This window comes from Etheostoma spectabile, unplaced genomic scaffold (genome assembly GCF_008692095.1).
Source record: "Etheostoma spectabile isolate EspeVRDwgs_2016 unplaced genomic scaffold, UIUC_Espe_1.0 scaffold00569331, whole genome shotgun sequence".
Classification (NCBI taxonomy): domain Eukaryota; kingdom Metazoa; phylum Chordata; class Actinopteri; order Perciformes; family Percidae; genus Etheostoma; species Etheostoma spectabile.
The window spans coordinates 514,685-530,581 of NW_022605066.1; the positions used below are offsets into that span (position 1 = coordinate 514,685).

The 15,897-nt window shown below is 40.8% G+C and overlaps 1 protein-coding gene across 2 annotated transcripts; it reads right to left on the bottom strand.

Annotated features, from left to right (window-relative positions):
* Window positions 1–735: 735 nt before the first annotated feature.
* LOC116684798 (uncharacterized) lies at window positions 736–15,189 on the bottom strand. 2 transcript variants are annotated; one of them, XM_032510227.1, is made up of 5 exons: window positions 15,014–15,189; window positions 12,902–13,083; window positions 12,060–12,275; window positions 10,989–11,130; window positions 736–943 (listed from the first exon to the last, which is right to left on the bottom strand). In XM_032510227.1, exons 2-5 carry the CDS (start codon window positions 13,077–13,079, stop codon window positions 808–810), a joined length of 672 nt encoding a protein of 223 aa, XP_032366118.1. In that variant the 5' UTR covers window positions 13,080–13,083; window positions 15,014–15,189; the 3' UTR covers window positions 736–807. The 2 variants fall into 2 exon arrangements, with proteins under 2 accessions (XP_032366118.1, XP_032366117.1); XM_032510226.1 differs by having other exon boundaries at window positions 12,902–13,114; window positions 15,014–15,183.
* Between the last annotated feature and the right edge of the window lie 708 nt (window positions 15,190–15,897).

Here is a 15,897-nt window from a genome sequence, read left to right on the forward strand (position 1 = left end):
TATCTGTCAGGGCTGCACAGTTAATCGCACTTTTATTTAAATCGCAATATGCAATGACAAATTGCAGGGCCGTGGGTGGAGGTTGGGGTGCATTATTTGTTAAAGGCAAAACATGCGTCCACCATTCTAAATGAAGTACTGTGGTGCTGCAGACATGTCCCGGCCTACGCACAGTATCCTACTGACTGAAGAAAAATAAATCTTTGTTTAGTACAGATCCTTGCATAAATCATGCTATAATCATTTTTACTTTTTTAATTTGAATACTTCCAATGAAAATTAGAATTATGAAATGATAAATGATCATTTGTTCCATTATCGCGAATCATATTGCCATTGCAGCATCAGTCAAAATAATTGCATTTAGATATTTTCCTTATATCGTGGAGCCCTTTTATCTCTTATCAGTTCTGAGATTTGTTGTCCTTTGTAAAAGTATAAAGGACAGAATATATGATATAATAATTATAACTTTTATTTGTATTGGACTTATAAAAACAGCGTACAAAGTGCTTTAACAGAAGAAACAAAAGAAGAAACAAAACATAAATATAAACAGCACATCAGTACACATACCCATGCATACACATTAAAATATGGGACAGCTCTAAAGGTACATTAAAACATATACTGTACATAAAAAAGGAAATTCACAAATAGATTGAAGATAAGTACAAATAGCAAGTTATAAGAGGAGGCGAAAAACAGAGAAGAGGCAAATGGATAAAAAGGATAAAAAGACTGCATCACATGAAAGCAAGTCTATAAAAATGTGTTTTAAGAAGGGATTTAAAAGAAGTCACTGATTTAGAAACTTGACCTCTCAGCTGTGCTATCAGATGGTGTGCTGTGCGGCGTGTCGGGTCCTGTGTTAGGTTGGTCTCCTCTGGTGTGTGAAGGATTGACCTTGGATTCCGGAGCGCTAGTCTCCTCTGCTGGAGTCCTGCAGTGAGCACAGAAACCCAACATGTAGTGATGTAGTAGTCTCAAAACACTACCTTGCTTTTCTTACAGCTGTAGAGGATTGTTATAGTCTTGGTTAAATATGTCATGGGCTGATCTCTTTACAGCACATCTTCTGACTGTAAAACAGTAAACAAGAGGATTTTCCAAAATGTTGCACTGTTTCTTTAAAGTTAGACGTGTATTGATATAAAAGTTATGATTACCTTGGTATTAATTAACACCATTGCCTACCACCATTAAATTACCTTCAAACTTTGTGTTGATGAACTCCACTTAAAAAGCAATGCCATGTTCCTTGAAGAGAGATTTAATACAATCCGTACTTGAGACCCAGACCGGTTCATGATTGTAATAGTTCCTATTGTCATTACTTTTATTGTTGTTGTAATAATTGTTGTTGTTATTAAACTTAATTTTATAATTATTGGTGTCATTATTATCATTATAATCATTACTATCATTATTATTAATTTAATTATTATTAATTAAATTTCAAGGATCGCCTTTTTTCACCTACGTAATATTGCAAAAATCAGGAATATCCTGTCTAAAAATGATGCAGAAAAACTAGTCCATGCATTTGTTACTTCTAGGTTGGATTACTGCAATTCTCTGTTATCAGGCTGCTCGAAAAAATCCATAAAGACTCTACAGCTGATCCAGAATGCTGCGGCACGTGTTCTGACAGGAACCAGGAAAAGAGATCACGTTTCTCCTGTTTTAGCTTCTCTGCATTGGCTTCCTGTAAAATTTAGAATAGAATTTAAAATCCTTCTTCTCACCTACAAAGCTCTTCATGGTCAGGCTCCATCTTATCTTAAAGAGCTTAGTACCTTACAACCCTGGGAGAGAACTACGCTCCCAGAATGCAGGGTTACTGGTGGTTCCTAGAGTCTCTAAAAATAGAACAGGAGCCAGAGCGTTCAGCTATCAAGCTCCTCTCCTGTGGACCAGGTTCCAGTTTGGGTCCGGGAGGCAGACACCGTCTCCACATTTAAGAGTAGGCTTAAGACTTTCCTTTTTGATAAAGCTTATAGTTAGGGCATAGAATCGAATATTGTTAGGGAGTAGTAGTTAGTCACATTGTTTTCAGATTTATCTATCATATATATAACTAAAGGGACTTGGCATACAGCCCGATCCGGTTGGGGAGAGTTCTGGCCCGGCCGGGCTGGAGCTCTCTTTACCTCGTCTCTCTTGGTTTTGTTGTAATAGTTTTAGACAGCTTGGGACTTATTTTGATACACTAGTTAGGGCATAGAATAGAATATTGTTAGGGAGTAGTAGCTAGTCACATAGTTTTCAGATTTATCTATCATATAATCAAGAATATAATAGAACCAAAGGGAGACTTGGCATACAGCCCGATCCGGTTGGGGAGAGTTCTGGCCCGGCCGGGCTGGAGCTCTCATTACCTCGTCTCTCTTGGTTTTGTTGTAATAGTTTTAGACAGCTGGGGACTTATTTTGATACACTGAGCTCCTCTCTCCTCTATCTCTCCATCTTTTCATTTATGTGCATCCATGTCCCAGAAATGCTTGTTACTAACCTAGCTCTGGGGAGTCATTCCCGGAGTCCTTATGTTCTTTTTTCCCCAGCATGTTCCCTGGATCAGAGAGGCTCCGAAATCAGGGTAGCAGCTATTGCCATGGTTCCGCTACACGTTCTGTGATGCCATGTTCAACTGCTACACTGTGGTGCCCTGCTACGTCCTGCTACGTCCTGCTACGTCCTGCTACGTCCTGCTGTGCCTTGTAATGCTGCACAGCGTCCTGCTATGCCATGAACTACCACAAAGAACTGCTACAAACTACTAATTTTTTCTATTTTTGTTATTGCCACTCTTCATTCTAACCCCAACCGGCCCGTCAGACACCGCCTACCAAGAGCCTGGGTCTGACCGAGGTTTCTGCCTAAAAGGAAGTTTTTCCTCGCCACTGTCGCACTGTTGCTTGCTCTGGAGGAAACTAGAACTGTTGGGTCCTTGTAAATTCCGGAGTGTGGTCTATCTGTAAAGTGTCTTGAGATAATTCTTGTTATGAATTGATACTATAAATAAAATTGAATTGAAATTGAATTGAATTAATAACATTATCATTTTTCACGAAACTAGGATAAGGGATTAAGCCGGGATATCCAAGTTATCCTGGATGAATTTAGCTTTGACTCGGTTGCAGGAAAAAGGATTGAATTAAACCCAGCCAAGTAACCATGGAGATTTATTCTTTGCGGCTAGCCTGGTCCAGAGCAGGCTAACAGCCAGGCTAAGATTAATCCTGGAGTCTCATGTGTCAAATCAGCTGCCTTCTGATCCAGAATAAACCTGTTTGACAGTTATTCCGTCTGTTCTGCTTTAATTTTATTAACATCCATTAGCCTACTTGTCACTATTGTTCTCGCGAGTTTGATTTAAACCCTACTACACTTGTTCAGATGGTTAAATAGTTGCACTGGCACCCAGATGCGGAGTGGGACTTTTCCCGGTGGGACGGTACTGTTTCGAGGCTGCCTGGCGTGTGGCCGTTGCCCTGTGGCCAGTGACCGTTGACCGGTGACCGCCGCCTGCCGGCAGACCTGCGAGTCGCGTTAGCGTCCACTCTCTCTGTAAAAGTAGAGATGAGCAGCGCAGCGTCCGTGGTCTCAGCTTCAGGTTCATACAGGACGCTCTCCGATATTAATGTGGCGATATTCCCAAATGATAATAATGGCAGACTGGTCAGAGACTGATACATTCATGATTAATTTTCTTGTTGCTTATCCTTCTCTAATAAAGGACAGTTTGTGTTACTCCTAAATATATAGGCACACTGTTTTTTATTATAGGCTAGCTTACATTGGTTTCATAACGTTCTCAATTAGTCTCACATTCCTGGACCAATAACGTGGCCTACATACAGTACGTATGTAGTGTAGTTTACATTCATCACACCGGGAACACCACAATGCTTCTTAATCTTTTTATTTTGGTGCAGTCACTTGTCAGAAGAACAAACCATAAATATTGTTTTACAAATGCTCACAGCGTGTATTAAAGTCACCCACTTCTTTTTCTAGTTGTTGTCCCTTTCTGATTGTTCTGTATGAACATTAATTGTACAAAGAATTAGATATAGCTTATAGAGATCTGTGCATATGGTTGTAAAACATGTTCTCGCATTGTGAATAAGGGTTTGAAATTAAGCCTAGAGTCCTTAGGGTCCATTTCCCGAGGAACTTTATTCCCTCTGTTCACTAATGAAGCAAAGGCTAAATAATCTTTTTCACCTCCTCGTTACTTTCCATATAAGCTGCTGCTCATTGGGTGAAACATGTGGCGCATGCGTCTTCTCAATTCTGCATCAGTAAATCTGTGATCGATAACGTGGTCTATTTGAGAAAGCCGTGAAGGTGCACTTATCCTGGCTATCTACACCTGGCTTGACATAGCTTCACCTGTTCGTCCTGGCTCGGCAAACGTGCAACTGATTAAGCCGCGATGAGCAGATCACACTAAGTCAAGCTGCGCTTTTTCACTTATCCTGGATATCTTTATTCTACTTTCGTGCAACAGGCCCCAGGTCTAGACCGTACTCTTTGACTTTATTTACATAAACCCAACAGTTCCCATCAAGAGCAAGCACTAGGCAACAGAGGCAAGGAAAAACTTCCTTGAGAGGCAGAAACCTCGAGCAGAACCATGGGCGTGGGTGAGAGAAAGAGACACAGAGAGAGAGAGTGAGACAGAGAGAGAGGCAGAGAGAGAGATACAGACAGACAGACAGACAGACAGACAGAGATAGACATGGGAAATTGTAGCAAAGAGTGTCAACAGGAACATGGAGTCAGCTTGTGACTCCGATCCAGAGCCAGAGCCAGAAACACCTGCAGGAAGCGATAGGAGGAGAGAGGGGAGGGGCGAGAGAACACAAGACTTCGGGGGAGAGAGAGCACAAGACTCCGGGAAAGGGAAGAAGTCAAGTTGGTAACATGCGTTAATGGAATGCGGTTGCATACAGATGGAGAAAAGGAGGAAGACAGAGGTGCTCAGTGCATCATGGGAAGTCCCCCAGCAGTCTAGGCCTATAGCAGCGTAACTAAGGGATGGTTCAGGACTCTCCTGAGCCAGCCCTAACAATAAGCTTTATCAAAGAGGAAAGTCTTAAGCCTACTCTTAAATGTGGAGATGGTGTCTGCATCCTGAATCCAAAGTGGAACCTGGTTCCACAGGAGAGGAGCCTGATAGCTGAATGCTCTGGCTCCCATTCTCCCTCTTTGGCATTCTTGGAGTGCATTGCTCTGGTGGGGTAGTATGGTACTATGAGCTCTTTAAGATAAGATGGTGCCTGAACATGAAGAACTTTGTAGGTGAGAAGAAGGATTTTAAATTCTCTTCTGGATTTTACAGGAAGCCAATGCAGAGAAGCTAGGAGACATGTGGTCTCTTTTCCTGGTTCCTGTCAGAACACGTACTGCAGCGTTCTGGATCAGCTGTAGAATCTTTATGGATTTTTTCGAGCTGCCTGATAACAAAGAATTGCAGTAATCCAGCCTAGAAGTAACAAATGCATGGACTACTTTTTCTGTATCATTTTTAGACAGGATGTTCCTGATTTTTTGCAATATTACGTAGGTAAAAATGGCAATCCTTGAAATTTGCTTTACGTGAGAATTAAAGGACATGTTCTGATCAAAGATAACTCCAAGATTCCTCACAGTGGTGCTGGATAATGTGTCACGGAGGTGCTTGGACCCCAGAGCAATAACTTCAGTTTTATCTGAGTTTAACATTAGAAAATTACAGGTCGTCCAGATTTTAACATCCTGAAGGCACATTTGATGTTTAGCTAACTGATTAGTTTTATCCGGCTTGATCGATAGATATAATTGAGTATCATCCGCATAACAATGAAAGTTTATGGAGTGTTTCCTGATAATGTTGCCTAAAGGAAGCATACAGCCCCTGACAAAAGTATTGTCGCTTATCTATTTTGTAGAAACACCTGCTATTAACCTGACTTTTAGTTAATCATTTGGTATAAGAAATAGCTCATATGAAAAGCTAAAACCCTCCCAAATGATGTTCAATGCACTGAAATAAATTAGATTCACTAAAAAAAGATTTATTATTTAAACAAGACAGAAAGGTCAAATTTTGGCAAGACAAAAGTTTTGTCGCCTATACATAAATTGAACATATTTACTACAAATACTAAAATATGTCAGCAAATTAAATGGTGGTGCTGTGAGATTCAAATTTTTCTAATTTAATATCTTGTATGACTTCCATGAGCTTGAAGGACTGCATCCATGCGATTTGGCAAGGATTCATCCAATGTATTGATGAAGTCATTAGGAATAGCTAGGAAAGCAGTCTTGCATGCCTCCCAGAGTTCATCAATATTCTTTGGTTTGGTCTTCCATGCTTCCATGCTTACCCCACAAATGCTCCATGATGTTCATGTCTGGTGACTGGGTCGGCCAATCCTGGAGCATCTTGATCTTCTTCGCCTTGAGGAACTTTGAAGTGGAGATGGAAGTATGCGATGGAGCACCATCCTGCTGCAGAATTTGGCCTCTTTTACGTTTGGGAATATAAGAGGTAGCTAAGATTTCTTGGTATTTGAGACTATTGATGTTGCCTTCCACCCTGCAGATCTCTCGCACACCCCCATACTGGACGTAACCCCAGACCATGATTTTTCCGCCACCAAACTTCACTGTTTTCTGGGTGAATCTTGGATCCATGCGGGCTCCAGTAGGTTTTGCAATATTTGCGGCAACTGTGGTGTAATTCAACAGAAGATTCATCTGAAAAATCCACTTTCTTCCACTTCTCCAGCGTCCATCCTTTTAGCAGGCTGTGGGCCTTGGCAAATGCCACACGGTTTTTCAATTGTCTTTTGTTTAATGCTGGCTTCTGGGCACTGATTCGACCATGGAGGCCATTTCGAGACAGAATCCGACAAACCTGTTCTGGTTGACAAAGGGACTTCAGGGGACCAGGTCTGGTGGAGCTCTGCTGCAGTGGAAAATGGGCTGGCCTTGGATTTTTGAGCCAACAAACGGTCCTCTCGAGCAGTTGTCTTGCGGGGTCTGCCTGACCTGGGCTTGTCAAAAACATCTCCAGTGTCTTCAGATGTTTTTTTAATCTTCTGTACTTGACGCTGAGACACATTGAAGGTGTCTGCCACATCAGCAGTGGATCTGGTCTTCAGCCTCTTGATAATCAAAACTTTAGTCTCAGGGTGAATCTTAGGCATGTTTGCAGACGTCTAGTTGCAGTTGATGTGAAGGTCTAGTGTACTGGGGTTGTTTTTATACACACCTGAGACCTAATTGAAGGTGAAGCTCACATGACAAGGCGACAACACATATGTCTTTGCAAAAATTGACTCAATAAACTTTACCAAGCTGTGAATATTAGAATACTTTTTGACAGTTTCTCTTTGCACTGAAACATTATTACAAAAGTTGTTGGGTTTAAAATGAGCCATTTCTTGTAAATAAATCTTGATTAGAAATATATTTCAGCGGCACTTCAGGTCAATTTGTACACAAGCGACAATACTTTTGTATATAAAGGGTACAGGATTGGACCGAGCACAGATCCTTGTGGGACTGGAGGATTCATCGTAAACATGTACAAACTGAGATCGATCTGATAAATAAGACTTAAACCAGCTTAGAGCAGTTCCTTTAATGCCAATTAAATGTTCCAATCTCTGTAATAAGATTTGATGGTCAATGGTATCAAATGCAGCACTAAGATCTAATAACACAAGTACAGAGATAAGTCCTTTGTCTGATACAATTAGGAGGTCATTAGTAATTTTCACAAGTGCTGTCTCTGTGCTATGATTAACTCTAAATCCTGACTGAAAATCCTCAAATAAGCTGTTGCTATGCAGAAAGTCACACAGCTGTTTGGCGACTGCTTTCTCAAGAATCTTAGAGAGAAATGGAAGGTTGGATATAGGTCTATAGTTGGCTGAAACATCTGGATCAAGGTTGGGCTTTTTCAGAAGAGGTTTAATAATAGCTACGTTAAAGTACTGTGGTACATAGTCTGTTAATAAAGACAGATTAGTTATATCTAGTAGAAAAGTGTTGACTAAGGGTAAAACTTCTTTGGGATGGGGTCTAAGAGGCAGGTTGATGGTTTAGATGAAGAAATAATTGAATTAAATTGATAAAGATCAAGTGAAGCAAAGCAGTCTAAACATATATCTGGTGTTACAGCTGTTTCTAAGGTTCCTGAGTTTAGAGATTAGTCAATGCCACTTAAAAGCAGGTCTGGGTGAATTTTGTTTCTAACAGTTAAAATTTTAGCATTGAAGAATCTCATAAAGTCGTTACTACTAAGAGCTATGGGAATACTTGGCTCAGTAGAGCTTTGACCTTCCGTTAGCCTGGCTACAGTGCTGAAAAGAAACCTGGGGTTGTTCCTATTTTCCTCTATTAACGACGAGTAGTTTGCTGCTCTGGCATTACGGAGGGCCTTCCTATACGTTTTAAGACTGTCTTGCCAAATTAAACGAGAATTTTCCATTTTGGTGGAGCGCCAAATCTTCTCAAGTTTCCATGATATTTGCTTTAATTTGCAAGTTTCAGTGCTATACCATGGAGCTAACCGTCTTTATTTTATTTTTTTCCTTTTTTTTAGGGGCAACAGAGTCGAGTGTCGTTCGCAGCAAGCCTGCTGCACTATCAACAAAATGATCAATTTGGGAGGGACTGAAATTAGCATAGGAGTCCTCCGTTACTTTGGGACTTGGTAATGAATTAAATGCTAATGGAATCACATCCTTAAATTTAGCTGCAGCCCTATCAGATAGATTTCTTGTATAGAGGTTTTTGCCTAATGGCGTGTAGTTCAGCAGTATAAACTCAAAAGTTATCAAACAGTGGTCAGATAAAAAGGGATTCTGTGGGAACACTATTAAATGTTCAATTTCAACACCATATACCAGAACAAGGTCAAGGGTGTGATTAAAACGGTGAATTGGTTTATGAACACTTTGAGAAAAGCCATAGAATCTAAAAGAGAGATAAACGCAGTTCTAAGGCTATCATTCTCATCGTCCACATGAATATTAAAATCCCCTACAATAAGAACTTAGTCCGTTTTGAGGACAAAATTTGACAAAAACTCTGCAAATTCAGATAAGAATTCAGAGTATGGACCAGGTGCTCGGTACACTATAACAAATAGAACTGGTTGCATTGATTTCCAACTTGGGTGTGAAAGACTAAGAACAAGACTTTCAAATGCGTTATAAATCAGTTTAGGTTTAGAGCTGATTAGTAGACTAGAATCAAAGACAGCTGCAACTCCACCTCCTCGGCCTGCGCCTCGAGGAATGTGAGTATTAATATGACTGGGGGGGGTGGATTCATTTAGACTAACATATTCTCCATCACCCAGCCAGGTTTCAGTAAGACAAAATAAATCAATATTAGAATCTGATATTAATTCATTTACTAGTACACCTTTAGAAGAGAGAGATCTGATGTTTAAGAGTCCACATTTAATTCTCCTTTTCTTTTGCACTATTGCACTTGTGGTTTTAATTGTTATGAGGTTTTCATGCACAGCCCCTCTTCTGTTTACCTTAGATTTAAATAATTTTGATGGTTGGGTGGGCAGACACCGTCATTATGGGGTTTTGACTAGGTAACTCCTGGAATGGAGGAGCAGAGAAGTGTGTTGGACTGTAACTCTGCGTAGGGTTTTGGGTGGGTAACTGCTGAAATAGAAGGGCAGAGAAGTGTGTTAGACTGGGACTCTGCCTCCTGGTCCCAACTCTGGATTGTCAAGGATTAGGTCCACTAATAAACTTGTCAAGGTTTCTAGAAATGAGAGCTGCTCCATCCCAAGTGTGATGAATGCCGTCTCTCCGAATCAGACCAGGTCTTCCCCAGAAAGACTGCCAGTGATCCACAAAGCCCACATCATTATCTGGACACCACCTCGATAGCCAGCGGCAAAATGATGACATGCGGCTATACATGTCATCACTGGTAAGATTTGGCAGGGGTCCAGAGAAAACTACGGTGTCCTGCATTGACTTTGCGTATGTCCACACCGATTCAACATAATCTTAGTGACCTCCGTTTGGCGTAACCGGGAGTCATTAACGCCAACGTGAATAACAATCTTGCTGTATTTACGTTTATCCTTAGCCAGCAGTTTCAGATAAGACTCAATGTTGCCCGCCCTGGCCCCCGGGATGCACTTAAGTAACTATGGCTGCCGGCTTCGCTAACTTCACGTTTCTCAAAATAGAGCTGCCGATAATTAGAGTTGGTTTCTCAGCGGGTATATCGCTGAGTGGGGAAAATCTGTTAGAAACGGGAACAAGCTGGTGTTGGTCCATGGCCTTTGAAAGCTTACGACTATTTCTGCTTCAAACAGTTGCCCAGCCATGCTTTCCTGGCTGCTCAGGAGTCCAGGCTCAGGACGGCCCGCGCCACCGGGTGGTTAACCAGACTAATCTTCAGGCTCTATTTACAGTGTCTGTACCAAACAAAGATGTTTTCTTCTGTCTGTAGGAAACAATTTTTAAGATGGGACGTTACTGCAGCACCACAATACTTCATTCAGAGTGGTTCAACACATTTTTTGCCTTTAACAAATATCGTGCCCCACCCTTGAAATTGGGATATTGCACTAGTCCGTGTTGCGACTTAGATAAATAAAATTCCGACTAATTGTGCAGCTTTAACAAAGTGGTAAACTTCTCAAGGTTAATGGTTTTACCCTCCATGCCTTTATACATCTCTACATGTTTCACAGAACATCCTGAAACTTCATCTTCTTTGGCTTTTTCATTGCATGGAATGTTTCCATGGATATACCATGTCCCATTTAGACCTAGTGGGCATTCCCATTTGCTCTAATTGCTTAGGAAAATATTTTATGTACATTTTGTCTCCACAACGACAGATGTGACGTGAAAGATATTATCTAAGGAAAAGCTCATAAAAAATTATGCAGATGGGTGCTCTCCTATGACTCGCCACACCCCTCTAATTACTCCTACCTCATCTCCTCTGTCGCAGCGTCCTGCTCCTCATCGTCACCGAGCGATGAAGGCAGATAAAGATGGAGTTGGGAAACCTTTGCGGTGCCGGGATGTCCGTGACGAGCCTGCCTCTTCCTGTTACAGGGGGTTGTGCAAGTTTCTGGGAGTAGAATGTATAAAGAGTAAAGAGTCCGTCATAGTTTATGTTTACACTATGCGTTTAATGTATTTCTGACTTTGAGGCAGATACATCTGGGTGTAAATTTGTTTGCCTAATGTATTATAGATTGCTGTGGACTTCCTGCTTTGCTGATATTTGCTGCTTTTATGTTTTTAATGTTTCTGTGTAATTTGCATTTGTGTGTATGTGTAACTGTACTGCTGCCTTTCTTGGCCAGGACACTCTTAAAAATGTTTTACATAAATGAGTTTTTTTCCTGGTTGAATAAAGGTTTAATAAAATAAAAATATAATAAATATGTTCCATGTATATAATTTTTTCTAACCCTAACCCTAACCCCAACCCCTAACCCCTAACCCCCTAACCCTAACCCCCCTAACCTAAAGTAGTACCCTAACAACAACCCCTAACCCTAACCCTGAAAAATCTCTTTTTGTGGGCAAGAAAAGTGTGATCGGAGGCCAAAATGGAGAGAAAAACATACGCACAGGGTCAGCCATTACCAAACATTGTTTTGTGGTATCTTCAGTAAAAGCTATAGGCCTAAGATGTGGGGAAGTCCTCGGTTATCTGTTTATACAGCTACAATAAAGGTCTTACTTGTTTTTTAGCCGGTAGGCATGTGAAGTATGATAAAAGGTTGTTAAAAGGAAATAGAGCAGACAACAGACAACTCCAACATCCAACCACATCCAACCATCAAAGAATCACACTGGGACCCTCATAATTTAATAAAAGAACAGTGTTTTTGAACTTGCAACAAATAGACCGATAGCACGGATGCATGTGTGAGAAATGTGTTTTGAGAGATATAGCAATACATTAGTGCACCCTGTAGTAAAACAGATTCATCGGTTAGCAGAGAGGATACATGAATATGAACCTATCAACATCTGTGATTTATTCACCTGGTGTTTTTTGGACTGGTTCTCTGGGATGACATACAGTGGGAGGTCTGCCTTCTGGAGTCCTCTTAGGTCTGCTCCCAGTACTCTCCAGCCTTCCCCTGATACTGCTTAACATTGTCAGGCTCCCCTCTCCTCCCTCTCTGCTTGGTGGTGTCACCCTCTGTGTCACCCTCCCACTACTGGGCCTCTGCTGTAGGGGACAACAGAACCCCTGTACTGACAGAAATAATGATAAGAGGATTACAATTTATCATATTAATTGTTTTGTATATAGTATAATTACCTTTTAAAACCAGCAGTGGTAATAGTGACAACATTAACATGAGAAGATAAAATAAAAATAGATTACAGGTCTTTACAATAAATAACAAAGCAGCAATTCCACCCATATTTAGGTTTATAGTGGTGGTTCCCTCTAGTGGCCGTATTAATTATGACAGGAGCAAAGCAGGACGAAACAATGTATAAGCAGTGGTGGAATGTAACGTAAAGTACTTCCTCAAGTACTGTACTTAAGTACAAATTTAAAGTACTTGAGTCTTTTCTTTTCATGCCACTTTCGACTTCTACTCAGCTACATTTCAGAGAGAAATATTGAATCATTGCCAACGCTCTCATTGAATAAATGGATCATTGAGATGAATATAAAAGGCACCACTTAAAATATATACTATATATTTTCTTCTAACCAGCCTTTCACGATATCTTTATTGCAACAGTTATAGTGCGATGATGCTAAAATAAACAATATATTGTGCAGCCCTACAACACATTGTGGCATTACATAATTGTATGCTATGTCATGTAGTTTGAGGGTACAGTGACAGGTAGCATGTAGTCACCTTGCAGGCTCATGAGCTTCGAGCCTCTGGAGGAAAGCAGTGTGTCTCCATCGGACCGGGGTCTTGGTGGAAGCAAAGGGAACACTGGGCTCTTGTGAAAGGGTTTGGACTGAAAGTTCCTCTTCTGCTTGCTGTGGACATACATGCTTTTCCCTGCAGCACACTCTGCTCGATGCATCCTCCTGTCATTCATCACACATCCAACAAGTTTTACTGCAAACACAGTCAGTGTACGGCTAGTAAGGAATGATGCATGGCTCACAGTACATTGCATGCCTTGTTGAATTGTTTAGTACGTAGAAAGGCCTGGTGTGGAGTTCAAAGCTACAGATGATGGCATGATATGGTGTTCCCCATCTAGATTTTGGAAAATGGAAGAACAATTCTTCAAAGTATCTGAAATGTGCAAAGCCAACATAGTGACTTAGTAAGGTGTTGTTACCCAGAGTCTCTAGAACAATGCTGGTCTGAATTCGCCAAGTCTTTGTAACTCTACTGGAGGGATGAACAGCATTCCAAAAGATATTCACTAATTTTGCGTTTTAATATTGATGGTGGTGGAAAACACTGTCTAACATATCATCCTAAATGATTTCTTAAATGTTCACTTGGGTTGGTTACATTTGAAGCATAAACACAAACACCCCATGTATTTTTTTGAAAATTAGAACAAGAGTGTTTGTATTTCATTTTACAGTAACACCAAGCTGGTTGCATTTTTGCACTCCGGGCAGCTTGCAGGACTACCGCAGCTTTATGGCAAATGCAATTTGCAGTATGTGTGGCATTCTGAGCTGGAATTTACACACCGCAGAGTGCAGCTGCAGGGTCTGATTAACTTACTTTCCTTACAAGAATTAGGTGGTTGTTTTAATAAAGAAAGAAAAACAAACCTAAAAAATTAATGCCACGTAGGGGTAAATGATGCCTTGTGACTGTGGACTGGAGGATATTTGTAAAATGTAGCTTTCTGTTGTTTCTGCATCCAATAAAAACACAAATTTATGCCTATTAACAAAAAGCTTAAATGATCAAAGGCTGCCCATCTGTATGTTGAACTCTGGAATAAATAAACAAAACCAGTACAACTCACAAAGCAATGAAGCCTTTAAAGATCATATTCTGGATCAACGGAAGCCCAAACCCAAAACGTTCCATCCGTAAAGTATTTTGCAGATAACACGGTTGCTGTTTGTGGCACTAAGCGCAGCCCAAGACGTTTGTGATTTGAGCTTTGGTTTTCTCCTATCTGTGTTGTAGTCAGATCCTACTCCACAGCGCTGTTGAGGTTGGGCAATGTGAGAATATACAGATCATAATAACAGTGTGTGATAGCCATGACAGCTACATTTTGAGCTAAATGCTAACCTCAGCATAACACGCTCACAATGACAATACACACTCCAATATTAGGCAGGTATAATGTTTACCCTGTTTAGCATCTTAGTTTAGCATATTAGCATGTCAACAGTTTTGAAGAACACTTGGCAACACTTGACATTGATCTTGTCATGTTCCTGGGTTTTATTTTTTCTGTTTTACTTTGTTGTTCTCCTTTAATATGCCATTGTTTTACTTCCTGCCTTTATAAATGCCTGCCCCGCCCTGATGTGTTTCCTGTCCCTTGTTACCTCGTGTGCATTAGACTTTGGGGTTCTCTTGTTTCAGTGTTAGATTGCCTACTTCTGGTGCCACCAAATTCCCTGCAAAAATCTCATCAAATGCACTAACTTGCATATCCCTGCTGAGTTAGTTATACTGTTACAATATGGTACGGCTTGAATGATTGGGGGGAATAACTCTGTGTTCAGAATAAGAGGATATGGCAGATGTTTCCTTCTGTCCCGGGATAATACTGCAACAAAAAACAGTTCCCACTGCTAGCACATTTTACAAGCCCATTTAAACGACCTGACACATTTTAAAGAAAAACAGAAGGCACACACCTCTGGAACTGATTCGGCAGTTTAGTTTCAATGACTTGGATAAGCGGGGTTATCAACAGCATTTTAACAGAAAGCATGTGTCTGTGGTTTGGATCGGTCTTACAGTTCATTACACTGCCTTTCAGCAGCTCTCCCACAATGATGAAAGCTCTGCGACTGCTCTTACCTGCTCTCATTCAGACATTCAAGTCTTCTAGCAGTGCTCCCTGAGGATCATACATGTAGATCTTGAATGAAGTCCCACTTTGTAATGTTCCTGTGAATATGGCTCCACACCCAAATGCTGATTTTACCAGCGGGGCTGTTAGTGTAGATACACTCAGCTGTTGCTAAGGGACCGTGAGCTCACTCTGGGTTTGTTTGTGGTTGGTAGGGGTGTTGGGGGGGGGGGTTAAAAAACAGCTGATTGACTTAGTCAGAGTTTACAACCAGCATGAGGCGTTTATTTGAGCTCTGGTGTGTATCCTCCCTTTCCGTGGGTTATTTGGGAACTGTGCTGTTGGAACATGGCAGCATCAAGTAAACACATCAGTACATAAGCCTGGCAGTCCTCTGCCAAAGAGAGCTGTGGACCAGCTAGTTAAAGAGTGAGAACGGAATCCAAACCAACTGCAGTAAACTACCCTCAAATGCAAACTCTTATGTAATAAGGAGAAGTATGCCGTAACTCAATCAAGCCAGACATTGCAGAGTTATTGCAAGGGGCTGGAATCAGATTTGTTTGGACTGAAATCTCTACTACAGGCACAAACAATTATTTTAGTTTTTAATTTATTTTAAGCCAACATTCAAATAATCTTACATTAAATGAAACAAAGTGCAAGCTATAGATTTAAAAGTCGTCAGCCCAATAGTCACATGGCTCACCACTGTGACTTGGTTATTTCACTTCTGAAACATGATCTGATCCATCAAAGTATGTGTTTGAATAACATTAGCAACTATAATACCTGCTCAGCTAATACTGCACGGACAGTTTGTTAAGCCCCAGGAGACTTGGCTACATCTCAAGTATACTTTAGATAAACATTAGATATCCATTACTAAATA